Source organism: Rattus rattus, chromosome 1 (assembly GCF_011064425.1).
Source record: "Rattus rattus isolate New Zealand chromosome 1, Rrattus_CSIRO_v1, whole genome shotgun sequence".
Lineage (NCBI taxonomy): Eukaryota > Metazoa > Chordata > Mammalia > Rodentia > Muridae > Rattus > Rattus rattus.
This window is the reverse complement of record NC_046154.1, coordinates 101,304,607-101,331,346: the sequence shown is the minus strand read 5'-3', so window position 1 is coordinate 101,331,346 and position 26,740 is coordinate 101,304,607. Positions and strand designations below refer to the sequence as shown.

Below are 26,740 nucleotides of genomic sequence, written 5' to 3'. Positions count from 1 at the left end.
TGGTAGGTCTCACGTTGTATGGAGTCTTAGCTCATCTTAGCATCAGCTACACTGTGAGATCTTCAAGTCAGCACTTTCTCTCTTTCTTTTTCTTGTGCTCCCAGTTGTAGAGACATAACTTACTAATCTTTATGTCATGCATTTGACAGTTTTTAGAAGACAAACAACTCATGAAAAGCTTGGTGGTATTGAATTCTTGCGAAGTTGCTATTTACAAAGCCATCTCCTATTCTGCAAATTTCCTGTCCTTTATACTTGACCTACTGATTATACTTATTCTGCTCTTGAACATGTGTCGGTCGGTCTGTCTGTCTGTCTGACTCCATTTTTCCAGGCAAAGAAACAGAAATAAAGTGGCTTAACCAGTGTTGCCCAGCTTAGTATACATTAAGTGGGAATTAGAATCCTAATCTGACCAAATGCTCCACAGAGCAGTTTTCTTCATTTCTGTTCCATTCAGAGAGCGTTTTGAGGATTTGCTGCATATCATTTTGAACTATCATAAGCTATATGCCATATTTCTGTCTGTTAGGATTCACAGCTGGATTAAATAAAGAAGGCAATAAAATATAGGTAGACGCATAGATGATGTCTCCACGCTGCTTTCCTCCTGCCCTGTCACTGACAGCACAGCATGCATGGCGTGGGCTCCGTGTTCAGATCTTCCTTTTTTTTTAATTTTATTTATTTATTTATTTATTTATTTATTTTTATTATTATTAACTTGAGTATTTCTTATATACATTTCGAGTGTTATTCCCTTTTCTGGTTTCCGGGCAAACATCCTCCTCCCCCCTCCCTTCCTTATGGGTGTTCCCCTCCCAACCCTCCCCCATTGCTGCCCTCTCCCAACAGATCTTCCTATTTTTTTTTTTTTTTTATTGGAAATTTTTGTATTTACATTTCAAATGTTATTTGAAACCCTTTCCCAGTTTCCCCTCCTGAACCCACCTCTGCCATCCCCTGCTTCTGTGAGGATGCTCCCCCTCCCACCTCACTGTCCCCGCATTCCCCTACACTGGGGAAATGAGTCTTCACAGGACCAAGGGTCTCTCCTCCCACTGATGCCAGACAAGGTCGTCCTCTGCAACTGGAGCCCTGGGTCCCTCCATGTGTACTCATTGGTTGGTGGTTTAGTCCTTGGGAACTCTGGGGGATCTGGTTGGTTGATATTGTTGTTCTTCTTATGGGGTTGCAAACCCTTCAGCTCCTTCAGTCCTTTCTCTAACTCCTCCATTGGGGTCCCCTTGTTCAGGCAAATGGTTAGCTGCGAGCATCCTCATCTATATGGGTAAGGCTCTGGCAGAGCCTCTCAGGAAACATCCATACAAGTTCCTGTCAGCAAGAACTTCTTGGCATCAGCAATAGTGACTGGGTTTGGTGGCTGCATATGAGATGGACCCCCAGGTGAGGCAGTCTCTGGATGGCCTTTCCTCCAGTCTCTGCTCCACTCTTTGTCCCTGCATCTCCTTTAGACAGGAGCAATTCAGGGTTAAAATTTTGAGAAGGGTATATAACCCCATCCCCCAAACAGGGGCCTTGCCTAACCTCTGGATATGGTCTCTTCAGGTTCTCCCTTTCCTTTGTTGGGCATTTCAGCTAATCTCATCCCTGTTGGGTCTTGGGAGCCTCATGCTTTCCTGGCATCTGGGATTTGCTGGTGGCTACCACCAGTTCCCCATTCCCCATTGCTACACAGCTCTGTTCAAATTCCTGACCCTCTGTATATCATCCCTGTCTCCTCTTATATTTGATCCTCCCCCCTCCTTTTTCCCTCTTCCTCCTTTCTTCCTCCTAAGTCCCTCCCACCCTCTACTGCCTGTGAGTGTTTTGCTCCCCCTTCTAAGAAGGACTGAAGTATCCACATTTTGGTCTTCCTTTTTGAGTTTCATGTGGTCTGTGATTTGTATCAAGGGTACTCTGAGCTTTTGGGCTAATATCCACTTTATCAGTGAGTGCATACCATGTATGTTCTTTTGTGCCTGGTTTACCTCACCCAGGATGATATTTTCTAGTTCCATCCATTTGCCTAAGAAGTTCATGAAGTCATCGTTTTTAATAGCTGAGTAGTACTCCATTAGGTAAATGTACCACATTTTTTGTATCCATTTCTCTGTGGAAGGTCATCTGGGTTCTTTCTAGCTTCTTTTTATTTTTTTTTCTTTTTTCTTTTTTTTTTTTCGGAGCTGGGGACCGAACCCAGGGCCTTGCATTTGCTAGGCAAGCGCTCTGCCACTGAGCTAAATCCCCAACCCTCTTTCTAGCTTCTGGCTATTATAAATAAGGCTGCTTTTACATTTAATTGGAGGTTACCATGCAAACGAGTCTCTGAGTCCCTACCAGCAGTGATTTTGAACCTTTGTAGTTTCAAACTTACTGTCATGGTGGAGAGAATTAGTTATTTCTATGATTGAAGGGAAGGTTATATTGGCTGAAGGCTTAGGGTACCAAAATCCCTCATTAGCATGGGGAAGCTTTCCAGGTATTTATGCAATGTGATGAGTGCCCTGGGGTCCTCTCAATGTCATGGTTACAAGTTCCAGAGCAGGTATAGAGACCTGTAGGAATAGGCTCCTGCTGTTCTTAAATCTCCGAGACTCCTAGGATCTGAGCTTACTCAACCTTTCCACCAGTTCTTAGGCCTGTCTGGTAGCATGGTCCCACATACCCTACATCAGACTAGTTCCTTGTCAAGGCATTCGTTTCAATTTTTCTTTAAAGTAGAATATTCCTGTGTTTATTATAAGTGTATAACATATATAATAATGAAAGTTACATGAATCTACTTTTGAAAAATATTTTATTGTATTAAAACTTAAAGGAAATACTTTCTTTTTGTTTGGATTTATTCAAGTTCCCAAAATCATTGCTTAGCAGGTAGTCATTACTAAATAAAAAAGGTCTTTAATATAAGCACTACAGTACTGTAATTGATCGGATAGCCAAGACAGCTACTGAGTGACTAATGGGCAGGCAGTATGCAGTGTGGATATGCAAGATACAGGAAGACCAAGTGCACCAGTAGGAGGAGTTAAGATGTTGCCATGCCATTCAGAATGGTGTACAGTTTCGTAGTTTCATTTGTTTCTTGAATTTTTATGTAGTATTTTTGGCTACAATTGACTATGAGTGTGAAACTGTTATATAGTACATTTTGTTTTTCCATCATCTTACATTTCTGTTAGTATTACATGAGTGTTTCGGTTTTCTTGTATTTACTGTTATATATATTAGTGTGTGTACACACACGCACACACACACACGCGCGCACACACACACACACACACACGTGCACGCTCGTACACACACTGAGTTCTTGAGAGTGCCTATTATGTAATGGTTGTGAGGTGATATGGTTGGTTTGTAGTCCTAAAACTTACTGATATTGAACATCTTTATATATGCTTGTTGGTTAGTTAAGAAATGAACATTTACATCCTTTACTCATTTTCTACATCATTTTTTTATTTTCTTTCTATTATGGAATAGTCAACACTCCTTATATATTCTGGATACTAAATCTTTATCACATACATGATTTTCAGATAGATTCTGCATGTTGTCTTAGTTTGTTGATTATGTCTTCATGCATAGTTTTTTCCCCTCAGTCTTGTTATAGTCCAATTTTTCTATTTTTATATTTTTTTGCCCATTTTTTAGATATCATAGCTAAGAAATCATAGCAAATCCATTGTCAGTAAGCTCTCCTATACTTTAATAGCTTTACAATCTTAGGCCTTATGTCTAGATCTTTGATACTTTTTGACTTAATGTTTACATGTGACTAAGGTAAAAGTCTAGCTTTGTTTTTGTGCATGTGCGATATCCAAGTGGCTGTCAGGAACCACTTGTTGAAGAGATACCTCCTGCTCCAATTGGATGGTGCTGATTTGCTGATAAAGCAGCAGTCAGTGATGTGTGTAGTTGTTTGTTTCCAGGTTCTCTCTTCTGGCCATGGTCTCTGTCAGACCGTTACATTGCGGTTCTGTGATAACGCTTGAAATATGGAAAAGTGATGCTTCAGCTTTGTCCAGGATTGCCTTTTGTTGTTGTTCTGTTTTTTTCTATTATACTTACATGTTTTCTTTTTATGTATTGTACATGCCACAGCATGCATGTTGAGGTCAGAGGACAACTTGGAACAATCATTTCTCTCCTCTACCATGTGAGTCCTGGGGATTAAACTCAAGCTGTCAGGCTTGGTAACAGTCACCTTTATTCTGCCCCGCCCTACACATTTTAAAAGAAATATACTTAGCTTATTTCTCCCTTCCCTCTCTATCTTCTGTTCCTTTAACCACCCCCCCACACCCCTCATTCATGGCCTCTTTAATTGTTACCTATATATGTGCAAAAATATATAATGCAGTGTGATGAGTCTGTCAAGAGTTTAGGGTTGACCACCTGATACTGGATAACCAATTAGGGAACTCATCCCTGAGGAAGGCTAATTTTCCTTCCTTGACCTGTCATTTATTGCCTGTAGCTCTTTAAGGATTGGGGTCCCGTGAGTCCCATCTCTATTATAGTGTCTGTTGGAGGTCTGGTTGAGGCAGCCTTCTTGCTCTAGGTATCAGATAGAGCTTCCTTGTTTCTAGACCATCTCACAGCAGACTTCCTAGTTCTTTGCTTCTTACTATTTTTCTGTCTCTTCTTTTTCAGTGTTACCTGGGATTTGGGTACAAGAGCTGTGTTGTAGCTGTAACCATTGCCCTTTAGTTTGTTTGTTTGTGAGGGTCCCTCTTAAGTAGCCCAGGCTACTCTGGAGATTAAAATGTAGCCCCGCCTCAGATGGTCAACCCTAAAATCACACACATACAAGAAACTGGGAACAGAATGAGCACATTGCATTTATAAATTTTTGCACATATATATCCCCTTCTTTGAATTTGTAATCATCCTACCTTAATCTCTAAAGGGCTGGGATTGTAGACCTGTGGCACCCCGCCTAGCTTAAATGGTTTTGGCTCTGTGGCACTAAGCCTAGCTTTGGAAGGGCATATGTCCTGAGTTAAAAAAGTATCTTTTTTAGATTTATTTTATATGTATGAATGTATAACTTCCTCTGTGTATGTATGTGTACCGTGTGTGTGTGTGTGTGTGTGTGTGTGTGTGTGTGTGTGTGTGTGTGTGTGTGTGTGTGTGTGTGTGTTTATTTCTTGCTGAGTTCAGAAAAGGGAGACAGATCTCCTGGTATTGTTGTTAGGGCTGTCTGTAGACCACCATGTAGGTACTAGGCACTGAGGTCAAGTCATCTGCAAGAGGAATAAGTACTCTTAACCACTAAACCATCCTTCTGATCCCATGTTCTTAATTCTGATCAAATCTACCTACTAATTTTTAATGGATCATACTTTATATTTTGTATTTAAAGTAGTCTTTTCTCCCCCAATGTTGCATTTTTTTCTGTCATGTTTTCTTCAATAAATTTTATAGTATGCCCATTGTTCTTTTGGAGTTGGCTTTTATATGTGGAACAATATATGAGTTAAAGTGGGTAGGTGATCTGTTGTATTTAGTTGCCAAACAGATCTGTCATTACTTGTTGGCAAAAAACCAACCTCTGTCCCTTTTTTCACTAAGTGCCTTAGCATCTTTGTTGAAGTGAACTGACCTGTCCTGACTCTTTCCCTGGTCCTTGTGTACTGTTGGTCTAGTGTTGATTCATCCCACGTTTTGTGGGTTGTTAGAGCTTAAAGAAGGTCTTGAAAGCAAGCGGTAAACAATCTTCCAACTTCGTGCTTGTTTTGTTCATAGTGGCTTTGCCTGTTTTAGTGGATTGGATTTCCATGACTCCTAGAAACAACTTATTAGTTTCTAACAACAAAAGGGGACCCTGAGTTTCTAATTAGAGTTAGCTTCATTGAGACCAGTTTGGGAAGAGTTATTATTTTAGTAATCTTAAATCTTTTGATCCGCATTCTTAATCTTTCAATGTATTTAAATATTTTCAGTTTTAGCAATTTTTTTCTCACTTTCCAGTCTACATATGTTCCTCTGATACTCTCACACCTACATTAAACTCGTTTACTTTGAGGTAGATTGCATGTGTGTGTGTGTTCCTTCCCTCTTATTCTGAGGTAGATTGCATGTGCGTGTGTTCCTTCCCTCGCTTGCCTCTACCACTGCCATCTTGTGGAACGACACTGTCCACATCCTCAGGACACTGAGCAGATGTGACCCGCTCTCCCCTGATGTCCAGGCCAGCGTACTTACTTGTCAGATCTTGGCTCTTTCTGGCCATTTTATTAAAAAAATCGTTATTTTTCAGAACCTAGATAATTCCAAGGAGTATTGGTTACACAATTAGTAGAATATTTTTCAGTTTGGGTTTGTCTAGTTCCTCCCACACTCACGCTTTGCACATATTTTTTGAGAGTTTTTTTGTTTTTGTCTTTGTTTGTTTTTATTTTTGTTTTTGTCTTTTAAGACAGGGTTTCTCTGTGTAGCCCTGGCTGTCCTGGAGCTTGCTCTGTAGACCAGGCTGGCCTCAAACTCACAGAGATCTGCCTGCCTCTGCCTCCTCAGTACTGGGATTAAAGGCATATACCACCACTACCTGATGGGAGATATATTTTTAACTATGTCTTAGTTTTTGATACTGTTATAAATGGCTTTTGCTTTTAAATTTTAGATTTTTACAATTTTTTTTTGTTGATATGTAGGGGTTGAAATTAACACTTGTGTATTGCTTTGTGTTGGAATTTTATTCCAGCAGCTTTTATGTAGAGTTTGTATGACTTTCTAGTGAGAATAATTGTGCTCAACACAAATAAAGTCAGTTTTCCTTCCTGTAGCCAGTATTTCCTTACCACATTCAGTCCAGGCAAGTGCATGTACTTGTTGCTTTGGGATTCATTTTATGGAGTCAGAGGATCCATTTCCTAGCAAGGTGGTTTGAGAACAAGATATCATCCTGATTCTGCACATCTCGTTCTATTAGTTTCCTGTTAGGTATTCTGGGAGTGTCCTTCACGATGTGTATCTTGTTCTGATTCAACTGCTTCACTCAGGTCTCATCCAGAGTCGTAGTGGTGTGTACTGAAGAAGCTCCAGTGAGTGGTTTCTAGCTAAATCAACTGGTGAACCCGCTCCTTGAGTGCTCTCGTGGATTCGACTGTTCTTACATAGACTGCCTCAATGGTCACCACTGTCTTTTGAGTTAGCTAGTCTATTTACTCAACAAGAGCTTGTCCACCTCGTCTCTGTAAAGACATGTGACAGGCACAAGAGATACGGCAACAAACTGAAGTTGAGGTGACATACACTTGGCTGCTGTGAAAGGCGGTATTAAATGTTGTGGTGATTATATTAATAAGTGTAGCTTACACTGATGGGGTAGGGAAGTCTTCTCTGAAGATAATGAAATAAAACCTGAAGGAAAAATAGTACTTCCATTGTAAACTCAGGCTGTGGGATAGGTACGCCTATGAGCAAGGTCTCACTACGGCGTGGCAGGTATGCATTTAGAGATCTCTTGGAGCTGAATCTTGCAGGGTCCATTTGGAAAATTTTTTGTAAATGCTGTGTTATACTTTTTTAATCACTGCACTTTAAGATTGATGATGAAGTGAGATTATAAAGTTAATAAACAATGGAATTGCCAGCCAGTGTAGAAATACAATGGCACTTGAAAAACAAAGCATCATATGAGTATATTAAGGAACTTCCTTTGGAAGGCAGTGCACCTACTCATTCCTTAAAACATGTGGGGAAGTCTCTAGAAGTTTCCCCCTTTTTGCCAATTTGTTGGTTGATCTTGAAAATTCATTTCAGTGTGTATTTCTAGGCGTCACTCACTTGTTTTGCTGCCTGTCTTTCCTTCTGTCTCCTCTCCTACCCACTGGCAACTCAGACAGCTTTCTATTCTGCTTTTACCTCACTTCCTTATATACCCTTATATACCCTGTGCACACAATGTCGGGACATCGTGTGAAAGGTTCATTTCTGTGCTGGGAACTTGAGAGGTCAAGTAGTCCCACCCAGTCGGCACTTGTGTCTCAGGTATGAACTGTACGCCTCCCTGTTTATCTTCTGTAGCTCCTTCTCCTTTGTACAGCTTAAAGGTTAGTAGATGAAGCAGGGCTGACGTCAGGAAGACCACCAACTGTTTAACTGTATCACAGTATCAATGTAAAGCTTGTATTTCACTTTTAAGCTCCTAAAACTCTTTACTTGCTGCAGGGAGTAGATGAACTATAAGGAAAATAAGGAGAGAAAAAGTAAAATGAAGTCATGGCCTCTAGAAAAGAGACAGAAGTTGAGCTCAGTCCCAGCTGTTTCTGTTCCCAGGCTGACGGAGAACAAGTATCCTCGCTGGTCCTGCAGAGGGGCAGGAAGTCAGGTCTTGGTTTACCAATACCCTCCTTTCCTCTGTCTCTAGAGGACTTGGGAAAACTTCATCTTTAATCAGGATGTATGCTGCTGTGTATCCCTTAGATGGGGTGGCAAGAATCTCAGCTTCTCATATTATACTGAGGAACTCCAAACTGAAACATGGTTTTGGTGTATATGGGAAATGTTAGGGATTTTAAGGCTCTTCTAAGAGTTTGTCCTGTGGAAACGGGTGTAGTATTGGAGGTAGGTAGTTGCATTAGTAATGGCGAGAACAATGGCAGCAATAAAATATAAGGCCAGATGTAGTGGCATTTGTGTTCAACCTCAGCATTTCGCACGCAAATGCAATGAGTCTCTGTGGGTTCAAGGCCAGCCATATACTTTAGTAGCCTGGATACATAGTAAAACATTGTCTCAATAAGTAAATAAGTAAAGTGTTAGCCTTGTGAGAGTCTGGGCCTCATCTCTGTAGGGGTCTTTCCCAGCTCTGGTAGTTAGCAGGCAGAGTTGTTAGCTCCCTCGTGGTTATTGAATAGTGAGTGGATGATTGAATCTCACCAATAGCTAGTGCCTGATAGGTAACTGGTTTTTTAGATAGATTATCCCAACAGTACATGCAAGGAGTTTCTTCTGTTTTTCCAAATCTAACTCTTCATTGATTATAAGGAGCTATTTTATCTCCACATGCAGAAATTAGTGTGTGTCTTACAAGGAAAGAAAATTCATTCAGAATCTCTTGTGACTCATTTGCCAATTGAGTCAGCTTTACAAGTTTCCATGCCATGATTGACTGCACACACTGAGAGTGCCAGTGCTCTTGACTAAGGAATTGTTACTCAGCTCTTTCTACAAGTTTCTATAATATGTCAACACTTTCCTGTTTGACCAGCTTGAGCATTTGCTTTATTCTCATTTGAAATATGTCACTGCTAGTTAAGTATGTTTTATTCAAGGTCAGCAAGATGGGAACTAAAATATTAATAGTGATTTTTCTATAGAGGCTAGTAATAGCTAATAATAGTGGCTGGATTGCAAGTGATTCTGTTTTCTTTATAGTTTCTTTTCCAAAAGTTTTTGTCATCTGAGTGCATTTTGTATATGCATGTGTGTCTGTGTATGTACATGCTCCAAACATGCCCGTGCCTTTACTGTGGAACATGAACACATGCCATCTGCACTCTCCTTGTTTGAGAGTGTAGGATAGAATTCACCATTCTGATGGCTCTGCTGCCTTTTAGTCTGGAAGGTCTAGTCAGACTGCCCCTGGTGGGACCAGGTTCTCTGCTGACCTCCAGTGGATAGAGTCTGCATGGACACTCAATGTTTGTTGGTCAGTGCAGAATCATGTAGCCTTCCATTAGCAGTTTTTGGAATGTTCTCTGTCCAAGAATTAGACAATATGCTACCATATACTCAAGTTACTCTTCCAGTCTACTTGTCTTCCAGTGCTACTTGAACCTTTTATTTAAATTAAGAAGCTTTTATTAGAGCTGTACATAAATCTTGCATAAAGCAGACAAAAATATAATTGACTCAATGTGTGTAAGACAGATTCTGTTGGTGGCCATAAAATGGTTGGAAAATAAACAACTGTGTAGAAACCACCTAGCACTGAGAATGGTTCCCAGGCACTATAGAGGACTGACTAGAGCAGTGGGGTCTTCTGGCTTTCTGCATTACTCGGGGAAGGCCTGCACTCTACGTAAGCGTCAAGGTCACTTTTCGTTTTCTATCTAGAGTTTTATTTTGATGGTGTTTCTTGGGGAGGATGTTTGTTTTGGGGCACCATGGTTTAAGAATGAGAAAGATATGGGAACAGCGGTAGTCCTTCTCCTGATGAAGCCATCTGCTTCCTTGCACTGACTCTGGATAGTAGTAGGAGGCCATAGGTGAGACAAGACCGACACACTTGCCCCACTTGGAACCCTCCTGGGTGTTAGTGAGGCAGGTAGGAGGAATTCATCAAGGAAAGCTTAGTGACCAATGAAGCAAAGCACATGCTAATTTTCCAGTCAGGAAGCTGTTAACCTCCTGAAATTTCTAGTTCCTTTGACATCCGTTTTAACATTTGATCTATCTAGTTAATTTTTTAAAAAGCATTTATTATACCCCTGAAGTCATTCTTTGTTACATCGTTAAAATGTTAAGCTGTAATTATCTTAAAATCACTCTTGGCCAAAGCTTATGAAAAGTCACCTTTATGTCTGAAATTATTGATTAATATAATTTTAAGGGTTTTACTTCTTAATAATTAAAAGTTACCTCATTGTGCAGCATACCTGCTGCCATGTTTGAGACTTAATTCATTGACTAGTCTCCTAACAGTCTTCAAATATTAGTTAACTTTCTTCATAACCAGATTTTTAAGGCAGCCTAATGGTTATGATTGACTATGGAAACAGGCCCGGCCCCTAGCCAGGACCACAGCGGTTCTTTACAGTGCTTCTCTTACTGCCGGGAGTCCAACCCCACAGCGATCTGGCTACCACAGACGGGGCAGCATTCAAATGCTGTTAATAGAACTGCCAACCCCAAACTCTCTCTGGTCTTAACATCCTCTGCTGCATAGAACCTTTTTCTCTTAATAGATTAAGTTTTCATTACATTCATTGACTCACCAGTTTTAGAAAGTTAAAAGGGGAAAACAAGAGAACAAACATGTGATTGGGTAGGTAGGGGTTGGGGACAATCTAGGGAAAGTTAGAGGAGAGGGGTGAAAATAATCAAAATTGATTGTATGAAATTCTCAAAGAACTAATTAAAATGTTATTTTACAGAAAGTTGAAAGCATTATATTGTCTCTAGTAGAATCTTTTACTGTCCATTTTCAAAATGATTCTTAGATTGCAAATTAAAAAAAAAAAAAACTCCTATTAGACTGGTTATTTTTCCACATTCTTCCTTCCAGACCCATGGTGGGAGTAAAATAAAGACCAGACGTGTTCATCCCTTGCTGGAAGCTTAGACACTCACCTAATTTACATTAACACTGACTGTAAGCTTAAGTTGTACATGACAGGATCTTTATAGGGTTTGATATTTCTTTAAGATTAAATTTTGAGGGTTTGATTTTGGTTTTATCAATGTGGTGGACAAAATTTCATCTGGTTGTTTAATCAATAACTTTCTGATTACAGTCAAGCATGTTTTTATGATTATTGGCCATCTGTGATTCATAAATTTAACAATTTCTTTAGTTCACTTATTTTTGATGATCCTTTTAAAATGCAGTTTTCTTTGTTTTGTTTTTTATCAATATGATCATTTGTTTCTTGTGTATGTTACAAGTACCTCTTTTCTAGTTTGTCATAAAAACCCAGGTCTTGCCTGGTGTGGTGCATGCGAGTCTGTGGATCATGATTTCAAGGCTAATCTGGGCTGCATGGCAAATGTGAGGGTAGCCTGGGTTGCATAATGAGATCCTGTTAAAAACAAACAAAAATGCATGCTTTTCAACCTCAAAGTGCTTTCTTGCCTATATGGGACTCCAAAATCTGTCAAACCTTTTTGGCAGTGTGTGATCCTGAGAAAACATTGTCCCCTAAGCACCTCGAGGCTAGAGTAACCTTCCTCTGTTTTCTGCCTGCTTCCCCTCAGTCTCCTGTGGCACTTAGTAAATGCCCTTTGAGGCTGTGCTCCCAGGCTTTTCTGCCGGGCCAGGTGTGTTGTGTGTGAAAGGCACCTTGGCTTCTGTCTCTTGCTTTTGCAGGAGTTACACTCAATCCTAACCTGCAACTGCCGATTTAATTTCCAAAAGGAAACCTTTAGGGAAGAGTGTGACTGTGATCTCAACTCACCTAGAAAGGATCTTTTCTTTGGGAGACATCTCAGTTTATTTAGTCAGAGTGGCTTTTGTGGTTTCAGATATCTTTAGAAATATACTTTTTAAAAAAAAAAAAAAGTCCAATTTTTGCTACTAATTATAGTGAAGCAGTCGATGTCTGCTACCTACTATCCTGCCCGGCAGTGAGGCACTGCTGTAGATTGGTGTGCTTGGTCTTAAAGTGGAAATATGCCCCTGCCAGCATATCACACTGAAAGCCCAAAGCAGACATCAGTGGCAAAGCTTTTAGTGTTTCAGCAAGTTATTTGGTATTTGTTTAAACATCTTTTATCAGATTAAGGAAGCCTTTCACTTCTATTTCTGAAGTGTGAACAGATGTTGTTTTATTGGTTTTCTGCTCCTTTTGAGGAGGAATTGTTTTAACTGATTTTAAAATATTAATTAAATTGAAGTGCTAGGCTAAGTCCAGCTTGATTGTGATCTATTCCCATGGCATACAGTGCTAAATTAAGTTCATTGGTTTGTTTGATAGTTTTACACGTGTTCTTAAGTAAGGCTGTTGTGGGCTTTTCCCTTTCCACAGTGCATCCCCTTATCCATTTCCTCAAAATACCATGGGAACACAAGCGAGTTGAGGAATATTTCATCTGTGTGTTTGCTGGAATAATTTAAGTGACCTTTCTGGGTCCTAAGACTCTTTCTAGTGTTGCTAAATGAAAGTGACAAGGAACGAAGTTTTTTGTGTATGTTGTAGGGGCTGAGTTGCAATTGCAACTTCTTCAATAGTTTTAGGACCATTTATATGTTCGATTTCTTGTAGGTTTGGTTTTGGTGAGTTGTACTTTCATGGAAATGTTTCCATCTATTTAAATCTTTATACTTATTGACCTTAAGTAAGTCATTGATAATAGCCATCAAAATAAAGATGTCCACAAACACTATTGAGAGAGAAAAGCGTATTTAAAGCTCGTGTTAAATTAGCCTTGTTGTTCAGTACTAAAATGATTGCCTTCATAGGCAAGAGCCTGGCTTTATTTGTATGTAGCACTACAAACAATTTGAATTTGAAAAGGAAATTAGTGTCACTTCCAATTCAAGTGTGCTGGATCACCATGGTTTTATTTATTCTTAGGATTAATTAATGCAGTGCTCTTACTGTGTATGTTGGGAAGGGTTAAAGGTCACTAACAAGTGCATGGTGTCCATGGTTTTGATTCTTATGGGAAAGCTCACAACCCATCCTGTCTTCAGAAGTTCCCATGACATCTCTGACTGTTGTTACCTTGACGTACAAAGCCTGAGATGTCTTCTTCCTGAGTGTGCATGTGTGTTCTCTGACAAGTGTTTTTAGTTTCCCCTGGCCTCTTAGTAAACCTGGTCTCCAGTAACTGCCATTGAACTTGGTTTCTAAAACTCAGACTATTTCTTAGATTCCACATGTTGTTGAGATCACGCAGTTTTGTGCTTGATTTATCCCACTTAAACCTTCCAGGTTTATTCATGGTGTAAAAAGCAACAAGGTGTCATTATTTTTATAGTTTCCTGCATTTAGGGTTTTCTGAGGAATTTCCAGTTTGTCCATAATGACTCTTTCAGCTCTTTCACATTCTCACCAAAAGTAATGCAAAAGTTTCCCATTTCTACCTCCTCACCAGCACTTGTTAGCTTTTACCCTGCTGTTAAGAGTCTGTCTGATTGAGCGTGTGCAGTCTCTGTGCTTTTCCCGTGTGTGTTGCTGGGCCAGGCCCAGACGAGACAAGTGTTCTCCCTCTCTGCTGTTTCTTTGCTTCTCTTTGTGGTTTGAGTGACGTTTCCCTGATGCTTGCTGCTGTTGGCACCCCATATACCTTCATATTCCTACTTTTGTGAACTGTCTATTCAGATCTTTTACCCACTGTTAAATTAAGTTCCTTCTATTTTTACAGTATACTTGTTTGAATTCTGTATAAATTTTGAGTGTTGACTCTGTTCAGTGTTAATTTACATATATTTTCCAGTTAATACATTGTCTCTGTAACTCTTAAAAACTGTTTCGTTTGCTGAGTAAAAGCTTTTAAGTTTGAAACGATCCCATTTGTCTGTCTGCTGTCGCTGCCTGTACTTTGGCAGTCTTAAGTCTTACCCACCTATCCTTTGTGCAGGCTGATAGCACAAAGTGTTTCTCAACTCTGTGTTTACCCCCTTAGGCCAAGCCTCTTCATTCTTAATGACATTACTGATATCAAATATTTTATCTGCCAAAATCTGTTAAATTTCAAAGCAGTAATACTGGTATTAGTGTTTTAAATATGTTACACACATGCTAAATATTTACGTGGTTTCGAACTCAGAACTATAAAACCAAATGTAAGAATGAAATCTAAATTTTTTCCATAGGATTTTCTCCCCCTGGTGATCTCTTTTCTTTCAATTTTCTTCTTTCTCCTTTTCTCCTTTGAAAATAGAAGAGGGACAGATGTCTAAGCTGGAGCACATGTATGTGTGTTTGTACATACTGTATTTATATTTTTTCCTTACGTTTCTTACGTTCTCTCTCGCATCTTGCTGGTTTTTCGTCTTATTCTGCATCCTGAGTGTGTCACTTCAGAACCATAGCGTTCTTTTTCATTCTCTTATGTAACAGCCTGGTACTGCATATTATGGACACTTTAATAAAGGTGCAGAACCTTTATTAAAGCAGTCTCTCGGAGATACTTGGAAAATTTATGACTTTTAAGAGAGATATTTTCAATTCTCTAGACAGCCATTGTGTCAGTGGTCAAAGGACCTGTTGATCCAGTTTTAAAGCATTTTAATTAAATGTCATTGTCTCTATGTGCCACTTCAGACTTTTATTTGTCAGGGAACGTGTAGTGTGCTGGCGAGTGGAAGTTTATGGGACTAATCCACATTTATGATCTTTGCCTCATTACTGATTTCCTCTGTATATTAAAAACTTACGCTTATTCTCATCCCTTGTTTTCTCATTCATTCCTTGCCCAATAGGGCTCAAGAACATATTGTAGTTTGTCACATGTAGGTAATGTACTTACTGGCTCTGCTCTGAAGTAATTAGCCCCTAAACCACTCAGGTTTTGTTAAATATGAATATATTGGGTTAACAGTTCAGATTTAAAGAACTTTGGTAATGAATTGCAATTTCCTCCTTATAAATCCCCTATGGATTTACCAGGCTATTATGTGATCTAAATTACATGTAGGCTTTTTATCTACCATCTCTTTTGAGAACTCCAACCTTAACCTCTAATATTCCTCTAGTATTCTTTAAATGCTTGTCCTAGAGAGAAGCAGTACAGCCTTGACTTAGCAAACATTGTAAGTACTGCCTCTTTCTGAGCACTGCAAAGGCCTTGGGATAGATAATGTAATTTACCTCCTGCTTCTCACGCTCCTCCTAGCTTACCTGCTGCAATTGCCATGTAGTTTTAATTCATACCCTACCTCACACAGCACAATTAGTATATTGCTGTTTTTATATTATGATATCCATGTGCCGTACTGTATGTATTTGCATTGTCTCATTTGATTCATGATACCTTATTTTAATGGAAACCACGCCTTCTGTAAGAGATGAAGTGAGGGCATCACAGTGTGTGCACGTTAGAGGTCACGCAGCCTGTAAGCAGTAGATGAGAGAGGGTAAGGACAGGCAGTAAGTCCAGAGTCTGCTCTGATACCAGTGTGAAGTATTTTCTTTTCTCTTTCACTAAGAAAGAAGAGATGTTATAAGTAATTGTAATGTTTCTGACGGTTGAACTAATAGGTTCACCCTGACTGGGTGCTAAAGCTAACTTTCTTTCATATATTCTTTTAGCTGATATAGCCCAGAGGTACAGGATAAGCAAATACCCAACCCTGAAATTATTTCGTAATGGAATGATGATGAAGAGAGAATACAGGGGCCAGCGATCAGTGAAAGCGCTTGCAGACTACATCAGGCAACAGAAAAGTAACCCCGTCCACGAGATTCAGAGTCTAGATGAAGTCACCAATCTTGATGTAAGTTATTTATGGTGAAGTGTGCACTGCCTGTTTAATCAATGCAAACGAACCACAATGCAAGCACAGAATCCACGCTTTCTCCTACAGTTTATTACAGTATATTTGACATATACAAACCAGGAAGGCTTTGTCTGGGATTCATTCTCAAGGGAATCTCTAATGTTTACCAAACTTCAGATAAAATGTGTAGCATACAGCAAAGCTGTGCCAATTGATTAATGTAGGCAAAGGGAACCAGAGTTATAAATGGAAGTTTAAGTCAAGCAAACCAACCGAAGTTTTCCTATTTCCCTTGGACGATACCCACAGAGCATCTACTTTAATCACTATTTCAGCGCTTTCTACAGTTTAGTGTCCTTTAAAATAGCCTCTCTTGATAAATTTAGCAAATCCCTCTATAAACTAAGTAATTAAAAAAAAAAACACATGAACACTACAGTGTTTAGTCTTTATTCTAGTCTCTGTCTATCAAGTGACAAGTTAATAAATTAGCCATTTCCCGTTTTTGCTGTCGGAGGAACATGGCTTCTGAGCCAGACATGAAGGACATTTATGGCTCACATCACAGGAGGCCTCGTGAGCTGATGAGCCTATCTTGTTATTGCCATGCTCCACACCCAAGTTCTGTTAGCAAATGCAAAGGGCGGGCCACTATGGATGCTTACCCAGGCCATGGGTTGTGGTACACAGGAAGGGAGGGCTAGGACTGGAGAGCTTGCTGTTTCAGAGCAAGCAGGAAATTTTCTTCTTTTGCCTTGAACAAGACAATATGTCATACCTTAATATTTTGGCTGCAAGCACAGCCCTAAGAACCAGCCTGCATAGAGAGTGGACAGGGTCTCCTGCAGTAAACATATGCAGTGCCATGTGGAGGCATGGGAAGGACCCATGGCAGAGTCTGAGTTCATGCATTTTTAATAAAGTTAGTTACATTTTATTGTAGAATATTATTTTTAACCCAGCATAATTATACATAGTTTTGGACCAGGCACTAAAAGCTGTCCCCGCATCCATAATTATTCTTCTTGAACTAATTGAACTATAACCAAAGCTACCCGAGTCACAGAATAAAGAGTAAATGAAGCAGCATGCTCTTACAGTTTTCTATGTTGCAAAATAATTAGATATTTTATTTTACAGCGCAGTAAGAGAAATATCATTGGATACTTTGAGCAGAAGGATTCAGATAATTACAGAGTTTTTGAAAGAGTAGCAAGTATTTTGCATGATGACTGTGCCTTCCTTTCTGCTTTTGGGTAAGTATATTAATCAGCAGCCTGCTAAGAGGTGAGCGTGCTATCCTGTTCAGTTCTTATTATACTTGGTCATGTTCTGAAAATGACCTCAGACCTTTTAGTATTTATACGTGTGACTCATCCTTGAAGGGCCTCACTGTTTTCCTGTTGTGTTATGTCTCAGAATGTAGGTAAAAGCCAAGAGTGGCCCAGTTAACTATGAGCTCTTACTTGGTTGAGTCATTGACCCTTAGACCAGGTAAATGCTAACCCCTGACAGGCAGCGCAGGTGACTGGGCATGTTCTCTTTCTAGTTAAGAAGCATACGTTTGTTATCTTCCTTCCTCCCTGTGTCTTCACTGCCTTTCTTCATGTCTTTCTTTCACATTCACTTCTTGTTGTATTTGGTCATATCAAAATAACATGCCCCACCCCACCACACACACACACCCACACACACACACACACCACACACACACACACACACACACACACACACACACACACACTCTTTTCCCTCAGCCGGGGATCCATACCAGGGCCTTCTATTTACTAAGCTTCTGTTCCCCCACCTGTGGTCCAGCCCTAAGTTTGCCTTTCTAAGATCACTCTCTTCCCTCGTGTAGACTGCCCTTGTAGCTCTCTCTGGGACTTTGGTCCTTCAGGTCTCCCGGCTTTCTCATGGTTTCACCCTGACCCGTACAGAAACTGCTTTTTCCCCCCAAATCATGTTCCTCTCTTCTCTGCTTCACCACTTTCATCTTGAGCTCTAATGCCATCCTTTTCATTTCTACTTTTTTAAAAGGCTGTTTTATGTGTGGTTACTTGACTTTCTCAAACTCTTCCAAATAAAACCACTTAGCTTCTTAGAACCTCACTTTCTTCCAATGAAGCTTGCCCGAATAATCACAAAATGACTCCTCGGTTGTCCCGTGCAGTAGATTTTCTTCAGTTTAATTCTCTCAAATTCTCCGAAGGCAGACACACCACCTCCTTCCCTTTTTCTCCTCTTGTGAACACTAGACACTGGATCTCCAGTTTGCCCTTCACAATTCCTTTCTCTTCTTCCTGTTTCTTTTATCTCTGAATGTAATTATTCAAGGTTCTGCCCTTGACCCTCTCTTCTTGGAGGCTATCTTAGCCACCTTTGGCTGTCGTGTGGTGTAACTTATTGGGGGCTCTTTATGGTTGTGTTGGCCTGGTTGAAATAGCTGTTGTGATGCCTTCTCCAGTTGATGACTTGTACTCTTGGTCCTTGCTTTCATGCTTTTGTAGATGTTATTGGTGTCTCACTGTGAGCTTTATCAATGTACAGCATAGGTGGGGACCCCTCCAGTCAGGGCTTTCACATCACTGCTGTCTGTGTGTGGTGTGTGTACCATATAACCCACCTCAGACACCTTGGCCTAGCCTCTGCCTCAGAGCCTCTGCTCTTCCTGTATCTAGAAGTAGTTTTGGTTTTTACGGATTCCAGAGTGGCTGCACTAATTTGCATCCAGCAGTGAACGAGGTTCTTCTTTTTCCACAACCTCTCCAGCATTTGTGTCATTTTGTGTGCGATGAGGTGAACTCTCAAAGGTGTTTTACTTTGCATTTATCTCATTGCTAAGGATGATAAACTCTGGGGTATTTCTAAGCTATTTATTTCTTCAGTTGAGAACTCTCTATAGAAATCTAGCTCATATTTTAAATTGGAACTTTTTTTTTAGTTCTTTGTAAACACTGGTTATTAATTTTCTTTTAGACATGTAGCTGGCAAAGATTCTCATTCTGTGGGACTAGACTGATTGTTTCCTTAGCTGTACAGAAGCTCTTTAGTTTTGCAGGCTTCTAGTTATCCATGGATAGCCTTAAATCCCTATGGAGTCCTGTTCCGAACGCCCTGTTTTTCACCCATACCTTGTAGGGTGCTGCCTATGTTTTCTTCTAGCAGTTTTAAGTGTTTCAGGTTTTAAATACATTTGGATCTAATTACTGTGCAGGGCTGTAGGTATGAGCCTAATTCTTCTGAGTGTGGACATCAGTTTTCTCAGAAGCATTTGTTGAAGGTGTTGTCTTTTCTGTACTTGGGAATGTCTTTGCCTTTGCCAGTATCAGATGGTTGTAGTTACAAGTACTCGTGTTTGCTGGTTCTTCTGTTTTGTCCCATTGGATCATGTCCGCTTTGTGCCAGCACCATTCTCTTTATTCTTTTGTCACTGCGGCTGTGTAATATATCTTGAGATTTGCAATCCCCAATTGTTTTTTTTTTTTTTTTTTGCTCAGGGTTCTTTTGGCTATCTAGAATTGTTCCTGGTTCCATATGAATTTAAGATTTTTTTTCTATTTCTGTGAAGAATGTTGTGGAAATTTTGATTTGGTCTGTATTGAATCTATAAATTGATTTTGGTAGCATGGTCATTTTCACAATATTTAATTCTGCTAATCTATGAACAGTATATTTTTCTCAATCTCTTTCTTCAGAGATTTTCATTGTAGAGGTCTTTTACCTCCTTGGTTGGGTTTATTCCAAGATATTTTGTTACGTTTGATGCTGTTAATTAGAAATGTGCTTATGATCTCTCTCTTGGTGTGTGCTGTTGGTCTGTAGAAAAACTACTGATTGTTCAATGTGCCACTTTTCTGAAATTGTTGATTATTTCTAGACATTTTCTGGTGGTATTATTGGGATCTCTTATGTATAATATTATGACATCTACAATTGAGGCAATTTGACTCCTTTTCTTATTAATATACCTATAATTTCCTTTTCTTGTCTTACTGATTCAACTAGTGCTTATAGCACTATATTGCAAGGGAGTAGCTGGTAGTGGGCAGCTCTGTTTTGCTCTTAATTTTAATGGGATTACTGAGCGTTTCTTTGTTTAGAATGATATTGGCTGTCGGTTTCTCATATGTAGCTTTTACTGTCTGTGTATGTATGTTTCCTCCAGTCCTCCTCTCTGGGACTCTATCATGAAATCATGTTGTACTGTGTCAGAGATTTTTTTTTCTGCACTTATTACGATGGTCATGTGGCCATCTTTTTATCCTTCGGTCCATTTGTATGGTTTATTATCCTCGCTGACTTAGGGATGCTGAACCAACCCTGAACTTCCAGGATAAAACCACCTTGCTCATGGCCACCTTGCTCATGGCCACCTTGCTCATGGCCACCTTGCTCATGGCCACCTTGCTCATGGCCACCTTGCTCATGGTGGATGAGATGTTTTGTATTCAGTTTGCTAATACTCTGCGGATTTGCCCTCTCCGTTCATCGGAGTAACAGTCTGTAGTTGTTTGTTTGCTGTATTTTACCTAATTTGAGTATTAGACTAATACTGGCTTCAAAGAACAAGTTTTGGAGTTCCCTTTCTGTTTCTGGTTTTGGTTTTTTTTGGGGGGGGGTTTGTTTGTTTGTTTTTTGTTTTGTTTTGTTTTTTGTTTTTGCGGGGTTTTTTGGGCAGAATTTTAGGAAATTTATTGTTATAGTTCTTCTTTGAAAGTCTGATAGATATCTGTTTTGAATCTACCTGGACTGGAGCTTTTAGAGTTGGAAAGTTTTATTACAGTTTCAATTAACTCCTTTGTTGTGGGTCTGTTTTGAGTGTTGGTCTCATCTTGGTTTAATTTTAATATTTTGGATAAATCAAGAAATCTATTTCTCTTATATTTTGCAACTTAATGAAGTAGAGTTTTAAAAAGTCTTCCCTTGTATTCTGTGTTTCTTTGGTGTCTGTTGTAATGTTCCCTGCTTATTTCTGAATCTTTTAATTTGGATTATTGCTTTCTTTCTTTTTGATAAGTGGGCCAAGAGCCTGCAGATCTTGTTTATCATCTCAGAGAACCAGCTGTTGGAGTAGTTGACTTGCTATGTTTTCTTTGTTTCTATGTCATTGACTTCTGCTTACATTTCATTTCTTCCCTGACCCACTCATTTAACTCCAGTTTCTTTAGACTATCATACATGATGCTACGTTTACATTTCTATTCAGCCTTCTCCTACCAACTCCTCTGGTCTCTCTCCTCCCTGTCAAACTCAGGACCTCTTCTTTAATTATCATTTCACATATATATAAATACATATGCACGTATACATATATGTGTGCATACACACACACATCTTGCTGAGTCCATTTAGTGTGTTTTGTTTAGGGCTGACCACTTGAGACTGAATAACCTGTCAGTAGGCTTCCCTAGGGAAGGCTCATTCTTCCTCTCAGCAACATTGATTGCCTTTAGCTCTTCCTCTCGGGGTGGAGCCTTGTGCTGTTTCTCCATGCATGCTGGATGTCAGTTGTGCTGTTTCTCCATCCATGCTGGATGTGAGTTGTGCTGTCATTGTGCAGGCCTTCTTTAGGCAGCCATGCTGGTGGGATTTCACGGGTACAGCTTCCCTCCCTGTCATATAAAGAAGACACAGTCTCCCAACACAGCTTCCAAAGTCCTCTGGCTCATGCAGTCTTTCTGTCCCCCTCTTCCACTACGTTCTCTGAACTTTAGTTTAGTTAGGGGTTGTCTTGGAGATGTATCAGCTTTGGTACCTCGTGGCCGTTCCTCCTGAATTGTAACCAGCCGTGGGCACACACTTGGGAATGTCTTGTCGCTCACTATTGTGTGGTTCGCAGGCTTTATAGCTGGGTGGGGCTGTTGCATTCTCCCTTGGCTGTTACTTAGCACTTTCAGATCCTGTGAGAGCAAGTCCTCGGGGAAGGGCTTTGCGGTCAGTTTCAGTTTGAGTCCTCCAGTGCCTGTGTTCAGAGTTTTAGTGTCTTCAACAACAGTCTTGTCCCTTCAAGTTCTAAGGGGCAACCAAAGACAGTACCAACATCCTGTATCATTTAGGTGCTGCCTTCAACTCCCCCTGTCAACAACTAGAAGGGAGGTGTTCAAGCCTGACTATGGGCTTTTGGATAGAGAGCTATGACTTTCGGACAGAGAGCATCATACCCAGTAATATAGTTTCATTTAGAACTTCATATATAAACACATTTATTTATGTGTATATAAAAGTATATGAACTCAAGTAAACATAAGATAATGTTTCCCTATGGCTTTTAGACATCTTAGTGTCTTATCCCTCTTCCTGTTGACTCTCTCTCAGTATTGCCCTTCACGCCATTTCCTCTGTATAGCACCTGCGTCTCACAGTTCCCCACTAGAGCTCCTTCCTTATATTCTTACTCTCCGTCTAGGTTAGCACCTCGGCTTCTTTTCCTGGACTACTCTGGTTAGGAACTAAAGATGTATCAGTGTTTATTTAATCCTCAAGTTATGTACAGGAAGAGAAACTTACTCATTTGACCTAGGGCTTTCAGTAGGATTCTCTCACCAAATATTTATTGTACTAGGTAACTATTTGTTATACAAGACCAAATATTTGTGTGCCAGATATTGTACTAGGCCTAAGAAATGACAAGTGTCCAAGTGTACAAACACGCTTTCTAAAACTGTTTTTATGATTATTTCAGGTTATTTCAATTCAACTTTTTTTTGAATTTCCAAATTTAAAAAGTAAGAAGTAGAAAGTTAATGTATTTTATTAATCTCTGTGAATAGATTAATGTCCTTAGTCTATAGATAGGAATCAGTCGAGAGTCTAAAGGCTGACCCTGCCGATCCAGACTCGTGTAATACTAATACAGAGTGACTGACTGAGACATCATTCTTATCTTGGTTTGCTTCTAAATGTGTGCTTGTGTAGTTATTCTGTAGTTCTGTGAGTGGACAGATATGAACAGGTGTATACTTCATGATTTTATAATTCATACACTGCAATTATTAATGACGTCTGTTCAATTAAAGGACGTTGTTTCAAGTGTTTTCCTTAACACGTTATTTTTTTCCCTCATATCAGAGATCTTTCAAAACCAGAAAGGTACAGTGGAGACAATTTAATCTACAAACCACCGGGGGTGAGTTGCTATTTTGTAGACTGCTTAACACACCATATTTAATACAATTATCATACACACAATAGCTTTGTTTTAAATGCTAGTAGAGTCATAGGTTAATCTCTAACTGTTTAAGTACTAGGGATTGAACCCAGTGTTTGTGCAGGCCAGGCCAGGCCAGTGCCCAGACACCTCTTCGTCCTGGCCCTTTACTGCTTCTGAGGCAGGGTCTCCCTGAGGTGCCAGACTCGCCTTGAGCTTGAGATCCTTCTGCTGCCGCCTCCAGAGCAGTAGGGAGTAAAGGCTTGTCCTACCATGGCTAAGTGATGTAACTTTGAAAGCATCGTGGTCTAGTAATCTATGTTTCTGAGTGAAGATTGGTTACTGTAGGTACAGGCCTGAAGGTATGACCTGCAGTGACGTTGGAGTCCCCTGACTTCTCCCTGTCTCAGTTGGATTCAGTTTGCGAGCCAAATGTTGAAGATAAGGAGCAACCCACGTTTGTCACTCACTAGTATTATACCTGCCGACCTCCCAGGCCTAATTGGGGCATCAATTATCTTCATGACAGTAGAAACACCTAGTTTGTTTTAAACTTGGCTAAGTCGTTTTCCCTTTTTTTTTTTCTTTTTTTTTTTTTTTTTTTTTTCCGGAGCTGGGGACCGAACCCAGGGCCTTGCGCTTGCTAGGCAAGCGCTCTACCACTGAGCCAAATCCCCAACCCCTCCCTTTCTTCTTTAAAAAAAAAAAAAATTATCAGTTCTTTAGGAGACTTTGATACAGTATGTCATATTCATTCCCCTCCCCCAACTCTTCCCAGATCTGTGCCTCCATCAAGACCAATGTGCAGAACTTAAATACTCTTAGGTTTGTAGCTTCCCAGCAGAGAGAGAGATTGGCTTACCAGGGCCTACACTCTCACAGAAGGCTGGCTGTCCTTACTTCCCCTCTAGCCATGAGTTTGCAATAACTCAACTGATAGGAGAGGAATTGTGTGCCCGACTCCCTTCTCCACGTAGGATTTGGTCTGGTGTGGGCTCACACAGCTGTTGCGTGTGTATACAGTCTTAGCTGCTGTGAGTTCGTGAGTGCGGCAGCCGTGCTATACCCACACACACTGTAGGCATTGACCCCTCTGGCTCTGACAGTCCTTCTGCCCCCTTCTCTGCAATGATCCCTGAACCTTGAGAGCAGGGGTGTGGGATATATGTTCTATTTAGGGCTTCCCATTCCCTAAGAATTAGTTTCTTACTTTCTGCACCTTGGCCATTTGGGGGTCTCTATTCTAATTACCATCTACTGCAAATAGAAGTGTTTCTGCTGAGAGCTGAGATGCCGTGGTCTGTGGAGGTAAGATAATGTTACAGTCCGTTTAATGCTCTGCCAACTTAACAGAATACCAGTGCTAGGTTCTCCCCTTGACTAGATTTTTTGTAAGTGTGTATAAACCTAGAAATAGTTGGTTAGGTCTGAATAGTGGTAGGAACAACTAAGGCATAATTTGCACTATGTTTTTATGTTTTAGCATAAAAATAATCACCATGAATGTTTCACATCCCAGAGATGGGAGCATATGAATATTTTTCTAGGTCATTGTTAGATTTGAGGCTTTTTTGTTGTTGTATTTTGTGTTTATTTGTTTGTATTTTGAGACAGGGTCTCTATTATGTGGCTCTGGCTGTCTGGGAACCCCTTTGTAGCCTGCACTGGCCTCAGACTCACAGAGTTCCTCCTGCCTCCCAAGTTCTGGGATTAAAGGCATGCATCATCATACCAGGCCAAGATCATAATTTTTATTTTAATGTGTCTATAGTGTTTTGATACTAGATTTATTTTTTTATGTAGAGAAATAATTTACTATTACTTTTAAACCTAATCCAGATACTATTTAATCTGTTCCTATTGCTGTAACGCTTCTGAGGTAGAGCGTTTAAGAAGAGAGGCTTCTCTAGCGCACACTTGTGAAGCTCACGATCTAAGGCTAGTTTGCTGCCTCTGTTACTCAGGAGGCTCCCCAAACTGTGTCAGAACATAATGAAGGACTAGGAAGGAGAAAGCCGTGTGCAGAATGTGTTGTGTAGTGAGCTAGGAAACCCGAGACCAGTCAAAGTCTTCTTTTAATAACAAGTTAATCCTGCTTAAATAGAGTCCCATAAACCTACATGATCCCCTCTGGGGAGGCACCTCAGTGACTTACTCACTCTCCACCGCTTTGTTAAAAGTTCTACCACTTCTTGAATCCACATGGGACCAAGCTTCCAGCTTACGAACTTTTAGAGGACATGCACAAGCTGTATTCAGATCCAGACATATAGGCCTACGCATTCCTAGGTGTTTCTTCAGCAGTAGTTACACAGTGTCTCCATCTGGCTTATCAGAACCCAAGAGTGTCTGTGCTAGAATGTGGGTGTTAAATGGGCGTGGCCTCTGGCCTTCGACTGTGCCTTTGCCTGTGTTGTGCTGGGAGTGTTTCTTCCTTGCTGGGTGCTTTAGATTTCGTCATTAAGGAAATACGTGGTGGGTAATAGAACTCACCGTGTTGGGAGCTGGGAGAAGTGAGTGGATCGTCACCAAGTGCCCACGACAGTGCTAGACACAGTAAGGTTCCTGAGCTACACGTTAGTTTTTAAATCACTTTACGTATTTTGTATGCGTTGGTTTTGAGTGAAGACAGCCATAGGTGATTCCTGTTAGAGGCGCTCGCCTTGGACTCCCAGCGTCTTTCCTCTTTCACAGTGTCCAGGTTGTCTTACTGCACTTCCTTTACTTCACTCGGTGATTCTCTTTTTAAATTCGATGCATTCGATGAAACTGCTGATAGATAAGTGTCTTAAATCTGGGAGGATCTTTTACCTCACAAGTTAAATTGCCAAGTTCCTAATTACCACAGTTTGTCCTTTTTCTAATATGTTTTACCAGCAAAGATTTCAGTAATCTAATTTTTATTTCTGTTTTTATAACAGCGTTCTGTGCCAGACATGGTGTACTTGGGATCTATGACAAATTTTGATGTAACTTTCAACTGGATTCAAGATAAATGTGTCCCTCTTGTCCGAGAAATAACATTTGAAAATGGAGAGGTATGAACTTACTGTGGGTAATCGTAATTTGGTTATGTAAAAAAGTGCATTGCTCTGTCCCTTGTGCTGTTGAGCAGTTACGAGTTGTAAGAGGCATCCACTGGGCACAGCTGTGCCCTGGCTGTTTTTATAGTGTGTCCACACTGGCTTCCCGCCTTCACTATTCCAGAACCCTTCTTACTTTTCTAGTAATGGCAATAGTTGGTGATACTCTTGACACGGGCCTTGAGAGTAATTTTGATGTGCTTTCAATGCCCACCCATGGTAAGGACCCTACATGGATGTCCTTTAGCAGGACGGATAGTAGTTACAGTGGGCAGTCCTTTGCCATTATAGGTTTTTCTGGTATTAGAAAGAAACACAAGGGAACAATTGGACATTATTCTAAAGTCTCTTTCATTTTGTTTCTATCCTTAACTTGAAGAGAAA

The 26,740-nt window shown here is 40.2% G+C and overlaps 1 protein-coding gene across 1 annotated transcript in view; it reads left to right on the top strand.

The window, feature by feature from the left end:
• The window catches only part of Erp44 (endoplasmic reticulum protein 44), an 88,477-nt gene that overhangs the window by 43,901 nt on the left and 17,836 nt on the right, over positions 1 to 26,740 (top strand). Inside the window, exons 5-8 of the mRNA XM_032904352.1 lie at positions 15,936 to 16,120; positions 17,264 to 17,379; positions 23,195 to 23,252; positions 26,195 to 26,311. Coding sequence (XP_032760243.1) covers positions 15,936 to 16,120; positions 17,264 to 17,379; positions 23,195 to 23,252; positions 26,195 to 26,311 — 476 coding nt within the window. The remainder of the gene's footprint in view (positions 1 to 15,935; positions 16,121 to 17,263; positions 17,380 to 23,194; positions 23,253 to 26,194; positions 26,312 to 26,740) is intronic.